Below are 22,720 nucleotides of genomic sequence, written 5' to 3'. Positions count from 1 at the left end.
GTGCAAACTGCATTGACTAACAGGGAAATTTTCAGTCCCATATGACCAGAGAAATTAAAGGAATGCTTTTATGAGAATCTGTGATCATCTGTGATACTCTGTTACATACTCTGAAGATGACCCACTGAAATTTCAGTAGAAAAGTTGCCACTAATTTCAGTCAAGGTGGATAAAGACATTAATGCTAATACAGGCCATGTTTGTCAGAGTACTTTGTCTAGCAGCAAAGGAGGCAATGCTCAAGGAATTGTTGTACCACTGTGAAGATGAGGACCTCAAGTCATAGGGAAAATGTGTATTCAGTATGCCTTTACCTGTGTATGGGGAGCTATAGAGAGGTGTTAACCGAATATCTGTTTTTCCTTACAGGAAGAATTAATTAGTTAATTACTTATACTTGGGGGTGGTGGGAGATGGGGCTATAGTATTCTATTTGGGATAACATTGTAGGCTTATGTAGTATTTTTATTCTATCAGAAAAACCTGTAATGTTCTATATTTGAAAATGTAGCACAGCAAAGTCTAATTTGATTTTCCTGGTTTGTGAAAAGGTTGGTTTTGTTTGTTTGTTTGTTTTGTCTCACTTAGATATCTCACTTACAAGGGCCTCAAGTGTATGTGGAGTGCGTCTTGTTCTCCCACAGAGTGTTGCCCTTCTGATGAAGAGATTTCACCACATTAGGCGTGACTGGAGAGGAAGCCTCTCCAATGTGCTGTTGCCTGTCCTCTTTGTTGCACTGGCAATGGCCCTGTTTAGTGTGAAGCCTCTGGCTATTGATTATCCTTCTCTCAAGCTGACACCAAGACTTTATGACAACGCAGAATCCTTCTTTAGGTAAAGGGCTCATCCATCACCATCAGTATCCAGGGTTCTGGGACCTTTACCCTTGAATTCTCATATTGTAAAGACTTTTTGTATTCTAGAAAGAACGATAGGTTACTTTTTACAATAGTTGTGTGGGGTTTTTTTCAGATGTTTGCTATATTTTTATAGATTATTATAATGAAAAGATAAAATTAGAAAAGCTTTGTGCAAACGATTTTCTGCAGGAAAGGGCAAAGACTTTGGAGAAGTTTGAACTCAGATTAATACCCTCCATGACTGTTTATATGTAAAGGCACAAGTCTATTTAAGCAAGCCTTTGCATGCTTCATTTTAACTAATTGTTTAGGTCTGAAGCTATTTTCTCAAAATAATTCTCAGGTTTGAAAATGTCACACAGTATTAACAAAGCCTGATGCTCTTCTTACTGAACCTACTTTCTATATGTTCAACTTTGAAATCAACTAGATTATTTACTTATTGATTTACTTTTTATGTGTAGTATGTATAGCTCAGCTCTGAACTAATCTGTGTCGAGTGCATATCACATGTAAGTCACTTTTTTCTACTGGGCAAATATACAGATAAAAGTAAAATGAGGCTGTTACATGAATGAATGAAACACAAAAACCCTTAAACCATGCTAACTGTTAGGAATGTATGTGTATAAAGAGAAAGATGGCCATGAGGAGACTTGAGATTTGTTTAGCTATAGAGGTATTGAATTTTCTTTTACATGGTCACATATAGTGTTTTGAAATGAAATAATTTTGATATGATGCCTATGCATGGTTTTATAGTCCTTTAATTTATTGGTAAACACATAGGACCTTGAGCGTGAAGGTTAATAGAACTAGACATATTAACATGTCTTTTTTTTTTTTTTTTTATTTCCGCCTTACTCCTTGCCCCTATGGCCCACTCTGAACAGCACTGAGGATGATAACTTAGGAAACCTTTCTCAGATTCTATTGGGATATTTCTCTGATTGGAACCACACATGCATGTATTCACAACAACGGTAATTGTGAATAACATAGCTATTTCCTTAGTTGTAAATATTGTAAATTCAATATTTTTTTTCTGTGTAATGTGGATTATCTTAAGGTTTTCTTGGTGGTGTGGAGTAAATGACAAATCTGTTCTGATGAAGTAACCTATATCCAGGTAATAGAATAAAAGTAGGCTTCATTGTTAAAGGTCTGATCCAAATAGCTTAAAACTCAGTGATCATGTCTAATGTCCATAAGAAGGAAAGTTAGTCAATAATAACTATATTTTTCAGGAAGTATTCTAGATTTCCAAATTTAGGAATGCAGTGATGACCATGCTTTTGTTGTTGCTACAAATACAAGGCATGCAGCTCATTTGGTGCTTATATAAATATTTTTAGTGAATCCAATTTGTTACAAATGCGTACAATTTATATCACTTTAGACACAGCTGCAACTACAGGAAAATACTAAGAAGGTGTTCAGGATGCCAGATCTGCTCATTACAGATTTCTGCTGTTAAGAAATATATTCCTTTCATGTGATGGTTGTTCTTTTGTTATGTTTATTCCCATTAGAAAAAATAATTCATGTTGGCAGATTGAAAATATGTCACCCCTGGATTCGTGTGGATGTGTGTCTGGACAGGAGGTATGTCATTGTGTATTTACTTATGTATGGAAAAAATATCTGTGTGTATTACTTCTAATTCCCTGGCTGCTGAGAAGGGCTAGAGAAAGGAACAAGGCAACAAACCCACAGGGCCTTGGCTTTGGTATGACTGGAGATTTCCCCATTTCATCTAAAGTTTGAGCTACGTCTTCAGGGCAAAAACTTGCACAATTTCCTTGTATATCTATATCTATCTATATCTAATCTATCTATCTATATCTGTATCATCTATATCTATCTATATCTATATATGCACATATATACAAATATGTATATATGTGCATATATAGATATAGATAGATATACAAATATGTATATATGTGCACTAGAATGGCTATAGATTGATCTGAAATAATAGGATAAGAGATGGCCGAACTATTTTCAGCAGATGCAACTTCATTTTAAATATGTTATAAGGCATTTCTTAAAAAAAAAAGAGAAGCTCATGTAAAACAAGGTTAAAACATAACATTTCTATAATATTTGGAAGATAAGCATTAAAATTATTCCACTTTCAAAGGGAAGTTAGGGTGATCCTAGCTGATTGAAGCCACCAGGGAATGTACACATGAATGAAAATTAATATTTAGAGGTTGGTTTTGTATTGGATTTTTTATATTCAAATAAAACAGCTTTCAAGAAAAGAAAGGATTTTGAAAAATATAATTAATTTCTGACCTTCTTGATGGTGAGTTTTCCTTCTGCTTTGTTCTGAGTTGAGTAATAAACAAAACATGAAACCGTGGCTGAGGTGCCAAATGTATTTCCCTGAATGGGACCATCCTATCAAATGAGTTTTTTCTTCATAAAGATATAGCTATCTAGTGTAAGAGTTGCATATGAAACACAGCAATACAGTTTTTGGAAAAGTGGACGGAGGAAACTAATTCTATACTTTTCTGGACAAGGAATAACTTTGCCTCTAATACTAATGAGATGCATACTAAAAATACAAGAAGATTTTATAAAATAGGAGTGGGAACTCACCCAGAGAGAGGTCTATTAACCATGAGACTTCAAAGGAGAGAAGTGACTTGACAGTGGAGACAGAACCTGTATCTGGGAGCTATGGAAGAGCAATCTCTAAGAGTGAATTTTTTACTTTTGTAGGGCTTAGATGTCAAAGAAGCGTTAAAATTTTTCTGTTGATATTCCTTATGTATTTTATAAGGCTTCTGAAGTAACTGATAATAATATCTGTCTTATTTTCTTTGGTTTTGAAAATATCCCACTGAATCATAAGAAGACATCTTCCTTTATTCTTCTCTGCAGTCCATCAATGAAATTTTTAGGAGCATGTAACACCAATTAGAGTTTTGCTTTCATCTCATATTTATCTGGTGCCTATTTTGTGTTTCTCCTCAGGCACAACAAATAAATAGCAGTCTTGCCTTTTTCATTGCTGTAAACCTTTCTAAACTTAGATACAAGTTTTAATGTTTTCCAAACTGACTAATAGGGTTGCAAGAGAAATCCAAGATAGATCTAACATATGGATGACAGTCATTTGAGACGCCTTATAAACATAAAGGTATACATAATTTATTGAAAAGTTGTCAACCCCAAGAAAGGCAAATCCAATTGAAAAGAAATGCTGTAAAATCCCCACAAAAATCGAAAAATATTACTAAATGTAATGCCACTGATTTTTAAGAATGCTTTACTTATTTTATGTATACTGTTTTTCAGATGTGCCCAAGTTTCAATACCTCTGCTCCATATGTAAAGAATAAGAAAGGACATATTTTATATAATCTTTCAGGGTTCCTTGTGGAGGAGTATTTAGTGAGGCCTTCCAACAAAACAAGGTAACCTTGCTTACCCTTTGCTTATCCTATGGGTATGAAACCTTCAGTCCTTCCTGATACAGAGCATAGACCTATGTCACTAGAGAATATAAGGTGTAATTGCCTTTATCTGTTGGTTGTTACCAAGGCTACATTTCAAAGTAACATGAAACACCCTTCATGGTCACTTCTCAGAACTTCCTCCAGCCGTTGCATGCCAATGGCCTCTAGGCATACCCTGGCTTTTCTGGGCACATAATGAGCTATTTCAGCATCTCAGAGATGCATATCTAAACAGGTGAACAATATAATTTCCATTCCTCAGAGACTCAATACAATAGATGTGACTATGCTCCAATTAATATTTTCTTTGAAGTAAAAAGGACTGGCATGCCCCTGGCAATATTTCATATTCTGTGATACCAGCCACAGAGGTTATCTGCTGTATTTTTAAGTTTACTTGAATGCCTTTACAACTCCACCACTGCCTGTGACATAAGGGCAAATACTAGACCATATATGATTTTATCAAGGAGAGGAAAGCATTAGTCACTTATGCATTAAAAAAGGGTGCATCTGATTTGATATAAATAGAAGTAAACCTCCTAGGAGGAAAGATTTGAGCTAGAATATGAACGGAATAGGAAGAAATCAAGCTGTTTAAGATGCTCCTGGCAGTCAGTAATACCTCACTGGCTCACACACCTTCTGTTGCTCAGGGATGTCAGCTTTCAGAAAGCAAAAATTCTTATCTATGGAAATCCCTTGGCTGGAAGAGAGCCAATAATGTTTGCCTGATTCAAGAGTATATTGATCCCCTCCTTTTTAAAAGGTTTGTGAGGGGTGAGGTTTTACTTTCAGTTGAAAAATAAAGCACTAATGTAGCTGTCACTGTTTTACCCTTGCAAGAAAAGACTGCAAAGCTTACTGCGGGTAACTTTTTGTTACTTTATTTTCTACTACCAGATATGGTGGTTGGTCTTTTGGAGGGAGGAAGGTGTTTGAACTTCAAGATAACAAATTGAATAAAACCAAATCTCAGCCTCTGGCTAAGGTAAGGATTGCATGTATGTGTGCACATCTGTATGTATGTATTCCTTACTTAGGCTCCAAACTTCACAGCACTTAACAAATAATAAATCATTATATAAAATTCTTGCATTTAGAATCTGAAAACCACTCAATGTATTACAGTCTACTGTTCTGTTCATAATTTTTGAAGTGTTCTGAGAAATCATTTTAAATGAGTCAAATGATACAGCTTTTGTTTTTGTTTGGGTTTTTTGTTGTTGTTGTTTTTTTTTTCCAGTGAACTTATTTCAGAGTCCAGCTGAGCTCACCTATAAAACCTTTTTTTAGGTAGTGGGCCCAGACTTTTTTTGTTTGTTTTCTTCAAAATGCTAATGTCAGAATTGACAAAAACACATTGAACATCATGAAAATGGGTTGATTTTGATGCTTTTTGTGTGCCCACTAGGAATACTTCGCTTTGCTACATTTCTCTCTCCCCTGTTCCCCTAAGAGTCAAGACATCTTCAAGGTGTAGCTATTTCTGCATAACAAATACACTACGCTTTTCTCAAAAGAACATTTCTAAAATATTCCAAGGAAAATAAAATCTCCTGCACTGATGTTAGTCTCAAGTGTCATCCCAAGTTTTCGCAGTATGGATATACTTTACCTATACATTGCATGCCATAAGACCTCAAGGAAAACCCCTTTATTTCAGTTGTGCTTAGAATAATCCTTCTTTCCTGACTTTGGAGACCCATTCAAATGTAGATGGATTAAGGGTAGAGAAACAGCAGTATTAGATGAATATTGATGCATATTGGTGAGGGGTCTCTATTTTTGTATTCAAAGCAAAGAAGATTTGTTAAGGGAAAGCTGTGGACTTTCCAGATTCCAGATTTGAGTATGAAAGAAAGACTCTTCTGCCCTTAAATTGTTTTATGGGAATATAGATTTTATTTACTCTTATAAAAATAAAGGAATATTAGAAACAGTGTAAATAAACTCTATCCCAAAATCCATTTTTAGCCAAAGTGTTAAAACAACATACAGGTATTCTCCAATCTAATATCATTTTGCATTTAGTTTTGCAAAATAACTGCCTGTTTCCAATGATTTTTCCATGTAATTTTGTTAAAAATCTCCCTATTTTAAATACATATCCTAGCTAATATATATATATTCATTTTGATAATTTTTAAATCCCTTTTCTAATCCCGCATTTCTTATAGCTTTGAACTCCAGTTCTATCAATCCTTCATTTCAAATTTGAAGTTCTACAGGTTTTCAGTAAGATGTGTTTTTTCTGACTGTTGTTTTTTCCTATGTATCTTTAATCATTTTACACTCTCATTTTTATATGCTTGCACTATGGTTTTTGTCAGGGTCTTCCTCTTTTTTTTAATTTTTTTTTTAAATGTATCTGACATAGAGCTCCACCTGCCATTAGGACAGGGATAAATCATAATTATACTTTTAATAAGTAAGCTTCATTTTTCAGACCCAAACAAAACATTGAAATAAATTCATAAAGGGCATTGTGTTATCTAAAATACCTCCTGGAAGTGTCTTTCAACTGATGCAATGTCAAATAATTGCATTAACCTTTCAGTAATTAATGACCAAACTTTTACTTTGACCTTTCAGGCTTGTTCATGAGTGACTGAATGTATGATTTACATAGACTGGTATGAAAGAAAATGAGAAATTTACATTTGAAGAGAATGACTGTAAAATTCAATTCATTCTAGAAAATTTCTCTGCTCCTTCTCATCCTTTTTTCTTGATATGCCAAATCTTAGTTGAAATGTCAGTCTAGCTTTATTCTGGAATATTAACGTCAAGTTAAATGTTATATAACAATGTAAACCACATCTTCACAGAACCTGTATCTGATGTGGTGAAAGATATTTCAGCTGATACTAATATATTTCCGTGTTGGTTTTTTTTTAATATTTTACCTTTGCAAACAATTTTGAATAAGACACAAATCTTTAGAAGAAAGAGCTTAAATGTGCCATCTGATACATAGTAATTTGACCTGTTCTTCAGCATGGATAATGTAGGTTCAAAGGCATTACGGTGAACAGCAACAGGATATATAAATAGTCTTGATTTCTAACTGCAGGAAAGTTCTAACCTCAGTGTGTTTGGTTTTGGGATATATCAAGCCCTCAGCAATGATTCTAGCACATGCAAGTGTGAATTACAGTACATTGTTCAAGTCAGCATGGTTCTGCCTGATTTGAGGATAAATTATATGTTACGAAAGAATTGCTTTCCTGTGTTCTTCAGAGATACTGGCTTGCCTTGTCTGCCTCAAAGTTTGTCTATATCAATGCTTAAAAAACACTGATACTTGCTTGTTGAAGGTGGAGACAGCTTTGTTCTTTATAGAATAGTTTCATACACCTTGTAAACAGTTCCTCCTTGATGCTTTCCTTATCTCACTTTCTAGGATATTCTGTCCTAAATAGTTTGTGCTGTGTGTTGCATACAGATATTATTTAGATAATTCAATTTCAATAATTTTTTCACTTCTAACACTAGTTTTACTCCTCCTTTTGTACTTTTAGTTAAACTCGTGAGTGTTATTTTCACATTGTTCTTCCTCTATTTGTTCAGCCAAACGTGTGTAAAGGAAGGGGGACACTGTTCCATTAAATCAGAGAATCTTATTTATTAATAAACTTGGGTGTACAGCTCCAATAATAGAAAATAAACTGTGGTATACTGTTGAAAGACCTGTACAAATTAACTGATTCTGTTCGGCCTGGTTCACTTTCTTATGTAGATAGGTGTCCTAACAAAAGAATTATATATATTTATGATATTCTTAAAGGTAAGTGAGGTCTCAGATCAGCATTCAGATTCAACTTATTTTTGATTTACAATTTCCATTCTTACTTCCAGGTGTGGTACAACCAAAAAGGTTTTCATTCACTGCCATCCTACTTAAATGAACTAAATAACTTCATTCTGTGGCTGAATTTACCTCCTAATGTGGATTGGAGAGAGTATGGTAATAGCTCTTTTCTGTATTTTTTTCATATGTTTTGAATGGTAATTTTTAACTAAACTAAAATAATTTCAAGTATGAAAATTATTCATAGTATAAAGTAGGATTGAAGAGTCTTATTTCTTGGGAGGATTGGAAAATGGAGATTTTAATTACATAGGAAATTTGTGTGAAGAATGTAGTACACAGTAAGGTAAAATTTCAATTTAAAGCTCATTATGCCATACGAGTTTCTTACAAAGACATTCCTGTGGAATAAGTGTAAATTGGTTTGCTGCTCATGGGATGTTAGTCCCTGTGAAACTGCTGCTAGGACTTGCTTAAATGGGATGATTAATGCACAATAGAGTATGGATTAAAAACTTCTTTGGCACTTTACTATATCTCCCTAATAAATATCTATGGTGAATCTTGAATATCCTGTAAATTTATACTGCAATGAGATGTTTCACGGCATTCTGTTACTAAAGGAACAGGAGAGGCTGCTATATCTTATTATAATACATGATAAAAGAGCCATTAATATATTTGACATCTGAATTCTCTGATTCAGAAATCTCTGAATTTTTTAAGGACTAGCTAAAATTAAAATTTTATGAACTGATTTTTAAAAAAAAATGACTGCAACCAAAGACTCAGCTGTTAACACAAATGAATTTTTAGGATGTGAAAATCTAGTTTGAAATCTGGGCTTGACAGGTCAGGTTAATGACTGTTCATTCCATTTACCTTCATTCTTAAGGTTTTGTTAAAGAGGAATTTCATTTACAGAAATTTAAAACAGCCTATGACCAATTTTTAAGAGTTTTTGAAAAAGCAAGATGGTTGTCTGTAATAGTAAAATGATTTTCAGTGCATTTATAATAAAGAAAGAAGGAAGAAGACAAAAGAAGTGAAAACAGGGAAGGAATTCTGAAATCTGAAAATAGAAATTTTTGAAGAAAACTTTCTGGAATGTTAATCAAAAAAAGAGTAAATCCTTGCTTTGAAGATGGCTGCAGTTTTATTTTTCTAAATGAATTATGAGAACAGACCAAAGGTAGTGTGTTTCTGCAGAAAATTTGAATGAAGTGAAATCAGGTAATGAGCATTTTTAATAGAAATCAATTTTTAATCAACTTTTGCTTTACTTCTTGAATAGTACTGATGCCTAGTTTTTTTAACATAGCATTAGATATCCCATGATGTAACTTAAATATTTAAGTACCCTTTCTTTTATATCTATCATGGAGAATCATGGTTTGCCTTCCCGATTACAGTCAGAGAAAATTTTAGTTGTCCCAAGGATTGCATAAGTGTTTTATTTTATGTTGTTCTGTGACACAGAAACAACACAATAACCAAAACAGTGCTTAAGAAATAATTGAAGTCTTGGAGTGGCATCTGTATAACTACAGACTCATTATACAATGTTGTGGTAGAATGTGTTAGCTGTCTGCAGAAGTAGAGTTTAAGAACTAGAAAGCATTTTATTTATGTGTACATCTTTTGGAGAAGTGCAATAAAGATGGATTGATCATGCTCTTGAGGCATAATGTAGAGGAACCTGTGATGGAAATCCTAGGAAGAGAGGCCAAATTACCTATCTGTGTGTACATATACCTTTGTGTACACATATTTCTATATATATATATTTTTTGTGTAGAGACCCATACATTTCTGTATTTTATTTCTAAAAAAAACCTCAGCAGTTTTCCTGTGCCATCTGGGGTGCTTAAGCTCAGTTCACTTTGACTTTTGACTATCACTTATTTAAGGATACTGCTTCGATGGAGAAGAACCACTCATATGCTTTTGTTAGTAAAATTGTTACATGCAGTCCTTTTAACACTGAAATGTATTGGTTTTCTTTTTTTTTTCTTCTAAACTCTGTTTATAAGGAGGGTCATTTCCAGAATATTGTTGGAAATTGCTGTGAGGTAGCTTGTTAGAATGTTGCAGAAGTGTAGCTTTGCAGTTCTGACTCTCATTAATGCCAAGTTATTTCACAGAATATCTTTTTCCTGTCAAAAGAACCAGCTATTCTGTACTACTTTTAAGTAAGATGTAAAAATAATTTGACCCTTGAAAAGGGACTGTAAGGGCACATTCTCTTCTTCCTTCACAAAAAAATAAAAAAAATAAAAAAAAAATCTTGCTTTAATGCGAGAAGCTTGCTGCAATAGGTTAGGGCATTGCCACAATAGCAACAATGAAGCTATGATATTGAAGCAGCTTTGAAAGAGGTCAACAACTTGTTTAAATGCTCACACAACACTAAAGAACCCTTTCCCTTAGTAGTTATATCCCATGTGTAGTTCTTGAATATGAACCCTGCTGGCACTCTCCCAAGATCTCTAGAGAAGGGAAGAGTTATTATAGACCATGTGCCTGCTTTGCCAACAGAGGTAGATCCAGTAACTTTCACAGGGAATCAGTAGCACTGGTCTAAGTTTGTGATGGTTTTTGATAATAAGGAGCTGAGAAGGCTAAATACTTTTGTCTAATGTCTTTTCTTCAGTGAAGATAAATTTAGACTTAAGATTTCATATGAAAGTTTGAAGGAGGAGCTTTCACTCAAGAATACAGAGGACATATTCCACCTTGCACTGATTTTATCCTTAGGGATTTGCATCTGATCAAAAAATTGAAAAGAATTGTGATTATTGTTTCTTTTTCTGTCAGTTCAAGTACTGACAATCATACTGAGCATGCAGGAGCAGAAAATTATAGTTATTTGGTGATAAAAAGGACTTGCTGTTTGCTGTTGTGTAATCTGATCATCAAATCCTTTCAAATGTAAGGGAAGAGATTTCTCTTTTTTTCCCACCCCATATGGAATTATTGGTAAACTCTATGAGGATGCTTGGAAAGTTACAATGTTTTTTTCTTGTATTTTTTATGTAAAGAGTGGGATGGTTGGTTGAAGAAAATGTGTGCACAAGCTGGAAGTGCATGTAACTAGATGGAGCAACAGAAGTTAGCCAGATTGATTTATGTCAGTTTATCATAGCTAATGGATCATATGTCTCTTTTGGAACAGCAGTTCATGAATACTTCTTGTATGAAAATATCTCATTTCTCTACTGGTGGATAGCCACCTCTAGCTTTATCATCATGTAAGTCTGTGATTCCACTGTGGGAAAGAAAAATCTGTTCATCTGTCTTAGGGGAAAGGAAACCAAATGCATTTTGTTTTGTAGTGGGTTATAAATTCAGTGGCAGATCATGAAAATGAACATGTTAATAAATTAAAAAACTTGTGAGGAAGACTTTTTGGCAGAGAAGGTGAGATGCACTGGTTTTTTGTCAAATCTCTTCAAACCGTATCTGGCCTTCAAGCTTACACGAGTACCATTTTTTAATCGCTTTCTGAAATGCTGCATTCTTACAATTAGTTAATAGAATAATGAAATAAGACCAATGAAATACTAAAAGGAAATATTTTTTGCTTTAGCCTAAGGTAGAAATTTTGATCAAGTGAAACAATGTTATTTTTCACACCTAACTATACACAGTTGAGCCACTGTGTTTATTGTGCTGGAGTATTGGGGAAGGACTATTACCTACCTCTAAGGGTAAGGCAATATAAAGAAAAAAGGAGTGGTAGTCATCTATAATGATGTCTGTAAAGTACAGTGGTCAAAAAAAAGTTCTTACATTATTGCTCAAAGAACATAAATGTCTTAATATAGTGGCCTCATTTCAGGATTCCTATTGAAGTAATTGATTTTTTTTAAACCTTTCATGCTAGGACTCATTGTAAGCATTCATATAGCATCCTCATTTATTTCAGATTCACTTCTTCAAAAGAGCTGAAGGGATCAAGAGACCCATTTTCAGCTGAGGCTTGTTGGAAAGTGCCTGTATAGTTCCCCGAATGCTTTGCAAATTTAAACTTTATACCTCCTTTCAAAGGAAACTGAAATGGCTTTTGGGTGGAACCCTCTTAACCATGTCTAGTTAGTGGAGGGAAAATAAAATAGGCACCATTAGTGATGGTGCTGCCTATGAAATACTCCATAAAATAAAAATTGTAATTTTCAGTAAATAGTAGCATCTCATTTTATACAAATGGAAATATGGTTATAACTATTAAATTCTCACAGAGAGATTTTGTTGTACATCCATTTTTGTTTGACATACTATTTTATTTTATTCTAATCTGAAATAAATGTCTGGCATGAAGAAAGAATGGTCTTCTATTCAAGTCTATAAAAATCATGATATTTAGAATTAGTAGCATAGATTCAAGTTGATTTATGTACTCAAGACTCAGTATGGCAGAAGAGACAGTTTACAAAGGAGTGCCAAAAGACAGGTTCAGACATACTCAAAATGCAGTGCAGAACCACAAAATAAACCTAAAGGCAGCTCTGACTGATGGCATACAAACTTGAAGACCTTTAAGATCTTCCTCTAGATCTCTCCAACCTATATTGAAAAATTACTGCTGAGTTCATATCACTTTCCTCATTTTTAGCGAAAAGATTCAGATTTTCTAATATGTGTTTATGCAGAAAGTTGCACCTGGGTGGGATGGGCTGGACTACCAGTGCCTCCTGTTCTTTAATAAGCTACAGGATGGAAACATCCAGGTTTCTAAGGTTATGTCAAATTGTACATGCCTTTGTTTTCTGAGACATGATCAAATGGTTTACATGTGAGATAGATGATCTAGAGCACTTTCTCTTGAAGGCACAGTTTGCGGACTGATAATAAGGTGTTGGTATGGGGAAAGGTGTCTTGGGTTGTGTAGCTCCTGAAAGGCAACAGGGCAGGATGCTGCTCATGTCAAGCATGTCTAATGAGGATGCATTTTCCTTTTTCCTGTGAACTTTCCTATCCATAATGAAAAAGGATTTTTATTTTATTTTAGAGATTGTTCTAAATGCTTCTAAAATTTTATTAAGAACTTACTTCAGTAAATTGGGAATGCTGTTTTAACGCATTAGAATCTAAATTTAGTTTAATCAAGAACAACGTAAGGAAAGGAATAGGGTCATGCACTCTGGAAGGAAGAATACTGAGGGGAAATCATGTAAAAGCTGAAGAGGATACAATTTGTTTATTGCTTCCTTTACTATTAAACATGAAGCAAGGGGCTCCTGGTGACATTTCCAGTGTAAATACACTCCTCTCCCAGGCCCCAGCTGGGTTATTCCTGAAATTTATAGTTAAACTGCAAAGGTCTGACTTCTCCTACCACCTTTTTTTGATGGGGCTTGCAGGACTGGTAAAAATGCCCTTGTTCTCAGTTGTGTAAAGTCTTTAATTGGGCAACACAAGACATGACAACTGAGCTTTTTACTTTAATGAAAGAAAAAAAAGGAGGAAGAAAAAAAGGAAAAATTATACACCAAAAAATGTAGTTAACCATAGGCAAAGCAACTGAGGAAAGAAAGAAAAAGAAAGCTGAGAAGCGGCTAACAAAATACATTGCCAAAATAACTTGCTGCTTGTGCTCTCTATTGCGATTGACGTCTGGATTCATTCCTTTTTGGAATTACACATGCACAGATATATCAACTAACTTGCATACAGACGTGTTTCTTTCTTTGAGATACCTTCCTCTTTGCCCACTCTAATCGAGAAAATAGTGCCTCTCATTTTGGAAGCTCTTCATTTTTATATTTGAGAAGATTTTTATAATATTGTCTACCCAATCCCCAGTTCACGCATCTCTCAGTCCAGCCCCATTGTTCCCCTGGTCACATCTCCTCAGGATTTGAGTCAGGGGTCTCTTTTCATAATTTTCCTCAGCACACATAGGGCTCATGGAGCTTTTCCAGTGTTCTTAGACCCAAAGTTGTTGGCTCATGTTTATGTTTCATTCTGCAGGCTTTTCTGATTTTCTTCAGCTTTCTGCCTTGAAGAGAGTCTAAACAAGTAAAAGAATTTGAGCCATTGATATGTGGCAGAGATTGGCATATATAAACATTGAACTTCAGCTGTTAGAAATATTAAGACACTAAATATCCCTTTTACTACAGTTACAAGTACTTCTAACTTCTATAAAAATGAAAAAATAAAAAAAATCTAAAACTCCTTAGGATCAGTTAAAAGATCTAAGAATGACTTGCACCACGGTGTTCACATACTCTCTGAATACAATATTAAAGCCCTGATATAGGACAAGATTCTCCAGGTTGACAGTTTTTCTAGTTCTTGAATTGCTTGTGCACAGTTTAGGAAAGGTTGGAATGGGAGTCTATCACAATTTTTCACCTGTGCCCATACAGAAGCCTGTATGATGACTGTAAAAATAATTTGGCCAACTGCAAGCTGAGGGTACAGATGAAGGATTTACAGTTTTAGGACAATAGAAAAAATTCTGCTTGGAGTTAAGTTAGGAGAATATAATGACAATCTGTAGCTGTGGAAGAAATAATTTTTATACTGAGAAATGTATGAAAAGGAGCAGACAGAGTTAGTGCTGAATCATGTCATATTTGTTGTTATTGCCTGTCTTGCTTTTCCCTTGTGAATACTGATCTGGTAAAATTTGCCCAAAGAGCTGTTCGCACAAAGCTTGCAAGTACAATCCTTTAAAAAACCTTTGCATAAACACCAGAAGCATATGTTTAATAGTAGCTTTATAATTTAATACTTCTTGGTTTATATGTCATTTATGGTTTTTAAGTCCTCAAAGATGGTGGTTAGTTTTCAACTTAATGAGCCTCATTATAGCAGCTTCACATAATAAGAAGGCATATAAAGGCAAGAAAATATCAATAGGTGCATTTTACATCATGTTAACAGCTGTATTGGGACAGAGATATATGTAAAAAAGATGGTCTAGGTAGGTAGAAGAAATTTAGGATGGGATAGGGTACAAAAGCATATGAAAGGGTTTGTTTTAATTAAAAAACCCACACATGCTAGCAAGTACCATATATTATTAATTTTGTTGGTTTATTCTGCTATTGGAAAATAGTTTCTAACTTCTTAAGTTCAAGGGAACTTTTTTCCTCTGTGAACTACAAGTCAGTTAATTTGCTTCATATAATTTAACCACCTATTTTTTGACAATGGGGTGGGGGACAGAAATCATTATTCTAAAATAGTAGCAAATTCAGAACCTCATGCTCCAGACTAATCAAAACAATTTCAAATAATGAATGAAAGGCAAGCATTATATTTAATGCATTGATAGAATTTTGAATTCTAAATACAACCAAACTTAGCTTAGCACAGTCATATTTGGGTTACTTGTTATTCAGCAACCCTGGGAAACTAAATTCAGTTCTATATGCAAATTTAAAAAAAAAATGCAGTTTTTTTTTTTCTTCTACATGGTTTGAATGAAAATTGACTGTAGAAAATGGTTGCTACTTTTAAGAATTGTGATTAGTTTTTGTGACTCTTTCACTGAAGGATGTTAATTCAGTTCAATTTGCTTTTTGATCAGTATTGTATGATACAGTACGACAGGGAACATTATCCCATTTAATGTCATGTTTGACTGTCTGTTTCTTCTGTGCTAGAAAGATATAGCAGAGCATTTCTTTGTATGGAACCCAAGTCAACTGCTGTAGACTTTTTTTTAATACCAATGCAATAATCTAAAATTTTTGTTAGTTCCCTCTTGAGATGCTCTTCAGCAGGCCATGATGATTTCAGGAGAGAGATTACCTTCAGAGACATTAAGTGTTCCTTGTAAAATATTTGATGTATTTTTGTCATTATGTTTTGAATGTTTCATTAATTCCCTGAAAAGTTTCAGTAGTGCAGATGATATTCTATAAAATTTATTGACTAGGTTCCCTAAATATACAAGTGGGCAAGCCTAAATTTATAAGCATGAATTCACAGAAAATGGCACAAGCCTGGATTCATAGCTCTGGTTTTGCTAGTACATTTTCTTCTCATTGAATACAGCAGAGGGTTAATAGCAGTTGAGCAAAGGGCTACAGTTCAGATCAGTCCTGATTAGTTAATGGAATATAGTGGAAAGTCTTTCTGAATTTGTGTAAAGATCCTACTGGACACTTTATGGGCAATATTTCCCTATCAGAGTCCATGTGACAGGTTTACCTGTCTGACAACTTTGAGAAAAATGATGTGACTTACAGGTCTTCAAGTCTTCGCAATTCCTGATCATGAGCAGCATTTTAACATTTGCAATCTCTAAAAATACAACCCCTTAGCTGGAGTGATTTTGCTGTAAGAATTCTGGCATCTGAACCTTGGAGTAAGACAGCCTGGTCAGAACATTCAAATCACTGATCATGAAGGCAAGACTTTGACACTTGTGGGAAGATCCTCTGTGACTAGAACTTTTCTCATGACCAAGTTTTATGGCTCTAATTTTTTGGCTTCTCATGAGAGAGAAGGCCTGGAAGACATATTTTTGCTCTTTGCCAATTTAGCTGATCAGTAGTAAGTACAAGTATATTTCATCCTGTTAGCTTCTTGTTTTAGTGCTTCTCAAATTATCAGGATTCCCATTTTCCAAAAGCTTTCAGGTACTGTGAAGTAAAGTCAAGAATGCTAAGTAAGTTTGCCAATGACACTATATTGGGAGGAGCTGTCGACTCCCTCGGGCAGAGAGGCCGTATGAAGAGACCTCAAAAAATCAGACAGATGGGCAATCAACAACCATTTGAAGTTTAACAAGGGCAAGTTCCAGATTCTGCACCTGGGTTGGGTCAATTGTGCTTGTGTGTATAGATCAGGGAATGAGAGGCTGGAGCGTGGTGCCATAGAAAGGGACCCGAGGGTCCTGGTCCATGGCAAGTTGAACATGAGCCAGCAGCGCCCTGGCAGCAGGAGGGGCCAACCATGTCCTTGGGGGCATCAGACAAAGCATCACCAGTTGTGGCAGGGGATTGTCCCACTCTGCTCTGCACTGGGACAGCCTCACCTGGAATACTGTGTGCAGTTTTGAGTGCCACAATATAAAAAAGACATTAAGCTATTGGAGAGCATCCAAAAGAGGGCCATGAGGATGGTGAAGGATTTGGAGGGGAAGCTGTATGAGGAGCGACTGAGGTAACTTGGTCTGTTCAGCCTGGGGAAGAGGAAACTGAGGTCTACAACTTCCTTGTGGGGAAAAAGAAGGGGTAGGAACGAATCTCTTCACTCTCATGACCAGTGGCAGGACCCAAGGGAATGGCCTGAATTTGTGTTGGGGAAGGTTTAGGTAAGGTCTTAGGAAAACGTCCTTCACCTAGAGGGTGTTTGGGCAGTGGAACAGGCTCCCCAGGGAAGTGGTCACAGCACCAAGCCTGACAGAATTCAAGAAACATGTGAACAATGCTCTGAGGTAGATGGTGTGACTCCTGGGGTGTTCTGTGCAGAGCTAGGAGTTGGACTTTGTGATCCTGATATGATTCTATGCTTATTTTTTCTAATGCATACATTTTTATTCAACCATTAAAACAGCTTAGAAAAACTTTCCTGGAACTAAGTTTTTCTCTGTCGTGCTGTTTTGCTTTTACATAAATGGAATTTTGGCTAATACTTGGCTTCAGTGGTAAAAAATTTCCTTTGATATGCCAGTTTTGTTTCAGAACAAATGGCAGCAATTGTTTAAAAAAATAATGGTGTAAAAGAAAAACAAAGGAAAATTTTAAAGATCTCTGGAAAAATGACATGAAAGACTTTTGCAAATAGCAGATATATCTACTAGTGAGAAATCAAAACCTTATTAGCTTGAATCTCTTGTTTTTCTAACTACCACTGGGCTTCAGTGTACAGCATTTAGCTGTTATTTGAAAAATCTTTACCTTGTGCTAGTTTTTGTGCAAGTTAACCATCATCCTCTGCTGTTCAGCTTTTTACCATGCAGTGATTTAGTGATGTTTAGCTTACTTTGACTTGAAGATGAGCAATGAAATATTAAAGGAACAAAAATAAATGTGTACTTGCTCCTTTTATTAGGATGAAGACATTTTTTATCTTTATAGATCTGTACTCTAACAAAATATGACAAAGTGTGTTCTATTAAGTGGTGCCCAGCAGAGTCCATCTAAGGCTACCAACAATTTGTTTCTTTACCAAAGATACTGGAAAGATTATAATTGCTGTTAGGATCAAGGCTTCTTTTTGATTTGGAACAGAGTATAGATTTTTCAGATACTGTAATCAAATAATGCTGGCATTGTGGTTTAACCTAAGCCCCACCCACACAGCCACTCATTCACTCTCCTCCAGTGTGGATGGAGGAAAGAATATTAGAAGTGAGAAAAATCATGGATTGAAATAAAGACAGATAAATAGGTAAAGCAAAAGCCATGCACATAAGCAAAGCAAAACAAGGAATTCACTCACCTCTGCCCCTAGGCAGGCAGGTGCTCATTCATTCCCAGGAGAGCAGGGCTCCAACATGCCTAGCAGTGACTTGGGAAGGCAAATGCCATCACTCTGAACATCTTCCTGTTCTTCCCCCATTTTACATGGTGAGCATGGAACCATATGATATGGAATGTCCCTTTGGTTAGTTGACGTTGTCTATCCTGGCTGTGTCCCCTCCCAACTCCCTGTATACTCTCAGCCCCCTTGCTGGTGGGTTGGGGTGAGAAGCCTTTCTAAGTGCTGCACAGCAACAGCTAAAATGTCCCCGTGTTTCCAACAGTGTTTCCAGTACAGATCCAAAACATACCCCCAATACCAGCTACTGTGAAGAAAAGTAACTCCACCCCACTCAAAACCAGCACAACTGCTCACCTCTCAGGCGCACATGCAGGAATAAGTCATGAACATCATCAAGACCACTTGAACAGCAGCTTTTGTGCTGTCAATGTTTTGTACCATTCCCCCCTCCCCCAACTTTTCTTCTTTTGCTTGAAAAGAGAGAAGCAAAAGGATATAGTTCATTTTGCTAGATTGCTACATGTTTGTTGCACAACATACCAAAATCAGTCTAAAAACGCATTGCCTACTCAGGATTTTTCTTGGTCTCCCAAAACTAGGTATGTTTAAAAAGCCTACAGTTTTAGTCCGAGGTGTGAGTTTTCTGATGTGTTGGGTTTTTTTTTTTGTTTGTTTGAGGGTTGTTTTTGTCTTTTGGTGTATTTTTGGGTTTGGTTTTTTTTGTGAACTACCTTTTTTTTCTGTGCAAAACATCAGCAATCTAAAATTTGCTAAAAAATCTAATCTAAAATGTAAACCAAGTCTATAAATTGAAGTAACAACCTACCTTCCTCCAGAAGAAATTCACGAACAAATTCTGCTTTAGGTTTTGTATTTGGTCTCTTCTGTGATGTAGATTCTGCAGCAATAGACAACATTATTGAATCGATTTCTGAAATGCAGAATTAATAAAAACATCTATTACTTATGTTTATTCATACATTTTTGATGGATCCAAACTCTGGCAATGACACTTAACAGGAGACAGTATTTGGTTTTGCAGCTTGGTGCTTTACCCCTTTCTCTTCATTACTAAGAATTTAACCTTTTCTTTCAAATGTGTAATAAGTGTCAACAGTGTACTTTAGAAGGTGAAGTCCTGATACAGGATTTACTATTTCATGATTTATTTTTATTTTTACAGGGATAACACTCTACAGCCAACCATATGGAGGAGCCTTGCTGGATGAGGACAAAATGTGAGCAAACTCTTAAAAAGTGTAACAGCAGCAATGAGCAAACAATCAAAACTATCAATTAAATCAAGAATCTATGTTGCATGGAATAGATGTTATGACTTGACAGACACAATTCAGTTCTGTTGAGTGAAGCATTTTCTAGTGTGGACTGTCTGTCAAGTCCACTGTTATATCAGAAATGGTTTCATTATTTTGTAGCGAAAAATACTGAATTTATGCTGATTGTGTCAGGACAGTTTTAAACAGGTTAACTGCTTCAAATGATTGTCAAGTGTTTAAATTTTAATTTTCTGCAGAGAGAAAATACTTGTGAAAGCTTCACATTACTATTCAGACTTTAAACACACACTGTGCTCTGTAACGTATGTACAGTTTTGTAACTTAACACACCTCGTTCCTGTTCTCTAGTGAGAAGTTGACAGTGGAAATATATTTTGACCTTGCTTGTGGCTGGCGGGGTTGGAACTAAGTGATCTTTAAGGTCCCTTCCAAGCAAAACCATTCTGTGCTCTATAGTGTTTGCAAACATGATTAAGGTCCTAATGTCTAGCCTTGTTTTGGTAAGAAGTTGGCCTACAAAACATTAATGTTTGAGGTCCTTTTCCCCACTGTGTTGTGTTTTCATTACACCCTTTTCATTATTACCCTAGAATGGAGAATGTTCGCCAGTGTGGGGTCGCACTGTGTATCATGCTCGGTTTTTCTATCCTTACTGCGTCCATCGGAAGTGCCATAGTGAAAGACAGAGTATCTGGCACAAAACGCTTGCAGCACATCACAGGCCTAGGTTACAAAACTTACTGGCTTGCTAACTTCTGCTGTGACATGGTATGTATTATGTGGGGCAACCTGGGTTCATGTGTAAATTTCTAACTAGTTTGTCATAAATGAGCAAAATAAGATATGATCACAAGATACATGAATAAGATGTGAACTGTTCAGAGCAAGAGCTCTTGGCTGTTGTGCTAACAAGCACTGGGACACCATTCCTACTTTAATACAGGGCAGATATTGCATTCTTTACTTCCCAAAGCTGAAGTGTAATTTGCTAGCTTTAGGTATGTACACCATTTTACAAATAAAAGGAAGTTGGCTAATCAACCTAGACAGAGAGAATCTTCAACACAGCAGGTCATAGCAAGAGTTTCTCAGCTTTGTGGTGCCACTGGCAAAATCTTTCAGATTAGTGGAGAAAACTGAGGATAGTAGTCATCTGTTTTAAAGGATGATCATGTTGTTTGTTGTTGTGGATAATATGAGAGAAACTTTTAATTGGTACCTTTTATTTCTGGCAAGCCTTAGAACAGGCTGCTCAGGGAAGTGGTGGAGTCACCATCTCTGGAGGTATTTAAAAGATGTGTAGATATGGTACTTAGGGACACAGTTTAGTGGTGGACTTGGCATTTGCTGTATTAATGATTGGGCTTGATGTTCTTAAGGTCCTTTCCAAGCTAAATGATTCTATGGTACCCAGGTCAGGAACAGACTTTTTGGAACACTGTTTTCATTCAGACTATTATAATTCTGAAACATTAGATCTTCACTCATCCGTGCTCGAAATCAGAATTTTCATACTTGAGCAATCTTGAGATAAGAGCACATTTCTCCAAATGTTATTTACTTGGCCAGTCAATCTTGGTATTTTTTTTGTCCTATTTCAAATAACAGGGCTTGGTTAAAACTTCAGTCCTTCATCATTCAGTTTCTCCTTGTGCAGCAAAGTCAACTCCTCATTATTTTCTGCCAATCTCTCAAAATGTTCTCACAAATTCTACACAGTACTGCATGATCAATCATGATCTGGGAAAGAACAGACACTGCTCTAAATGCTAATTGTGCTGCAGATCATTTAGGGACATGGAACACATGAATATATGAACTGTCAAATTTTAAATCCCTCTACGTATGTGAAGTATTACAGGCTGTTTCCTGTATTATTGGTAGCACAATCTTTACTAGGCCTGCAGAAGTATTTGATTTATGAAATTGCTCTCATGAGAATCAGGATGTTCTTACTCTATTTATACAGGTGAATGGTATTCATTACTGTGTTCAACAAATGGAAAATATGTAAGTGCTAAGAAAATTTAAAGACAAATAGAGGGATTTTGTACAGATTAAGCTTGTGTCACTAGAGGGGCAAAATTAAAGTTGTTTTATTTGTACATGCCCAACTTTTGTAATACACCATGCTTTCAGGGTAAGATTTCCAATAGAATTTTATTTTAATTTATTTATTTATAGCCTGAAGTCCCAGGTCTGCTGAAACATACTGGAACTCAAACGCTTTGGGACTTCCCTACCACATTTTTTAAACAGCTTCAGGATAACTGAAACGTAAATCTGTGGAGTGATATTATATGATATTTGTATATGGCATTGAAAAGGTACACTGTGAACAAGATGAGGACATTGCATCCATCTACATTTTACTCCATTGCCCTTCTCTTAAAAAATTTTCTCTCTTCCCAGTAGCAAAGAGGTAACGGCCTCTGGTTTGGAACAGGTTGTCATTGTATTTCAGGGTGAAAGCCCAATTTTAACAGTAAGGATGTTGTTCTTCTACACTGAATATTTAGCTAGACCTGGTTTTTTTTTCTCTAGTGCAGTAGCATCTCAGCATCTCAGTTATAGTAAGACAAAGCTAAATATACAAGCAGAAATGCAGGCAGTCACTGCCCTAATGAGCTCAGGTTCAGCACACAGAGCAGGCAGACACTGAGAATGCAACTGAGCACTGATTTTCATACCTTGACATTGCTAGTTGCAAGCAGAACCCCTCTCTCTTGAATAGTTGGGTATGAATCCCCTGTACCAATCCCATCCTGCCCCTCCTTAAGTATTTGGTTACCATTATGTCAAGAAACTAAACAGAGAAACTG

General features: G+C 35.7%; 1 protein-coding gene across 1 annotated transcript in view; it reads left to right on the top strand.

The window, feature by feature from the left end:
- The window catches only part of ABCA13 (ATP binding cassette subfamily A member 13), a 161,774-nt gene that overhangs the window by 96,658 nt on the left and 42,396 nt on the right, over positions 1–22,720 (top strand). Inside the window, exons 36-43 of the mRNA XM_071553007.1 lie at positions 589–835; positions 1,755–1,844; positions 2,394–2,466; positions 4,177–4,295; positions 5,241–5,328; positions 8,199–8,307; positions 19,784–19,838; positions 20,489–20,666. Of these exons, the coding sequence (XP_071409108.1) occupies positions 589–835; positions 1,755–1,844; positions 2,394–2,466; positions 4,177–4,295; positions 5,241–5,328; positions 8,199–8,307; positions 19,784–19,838; positions 20,489–20,666 (959 nt within the window). The remainder of the gene's footprint in view (positions 1–588; positions 836–1,754; positions 1,845–2,393; positions 2,467–4,176; positions 4,296–5,240; positions 5,329–8,198; positions 8,308–19,783; positions 19,839–20,488; positions 20,667–22,720) is intronic.

Source organism: Pithys albifrons, chromosome 4 (genome assembly GCF_047495875.1).
Source record: "Pithys albifrons albifrons isolate INPA30051 chromosome 4, PitAlb_v1, whole genome shotgun sequence".
NCBI lineage: Eukaryota > Metazoa > Chordata > Aves > Passeriformes > Thamnophilidae > Pithys > Pithys albifrons.
Note: the sequence above shows the minus strand (reverse complement) of the source record. Positions and strands in the feature narration are given on the sequence as shown.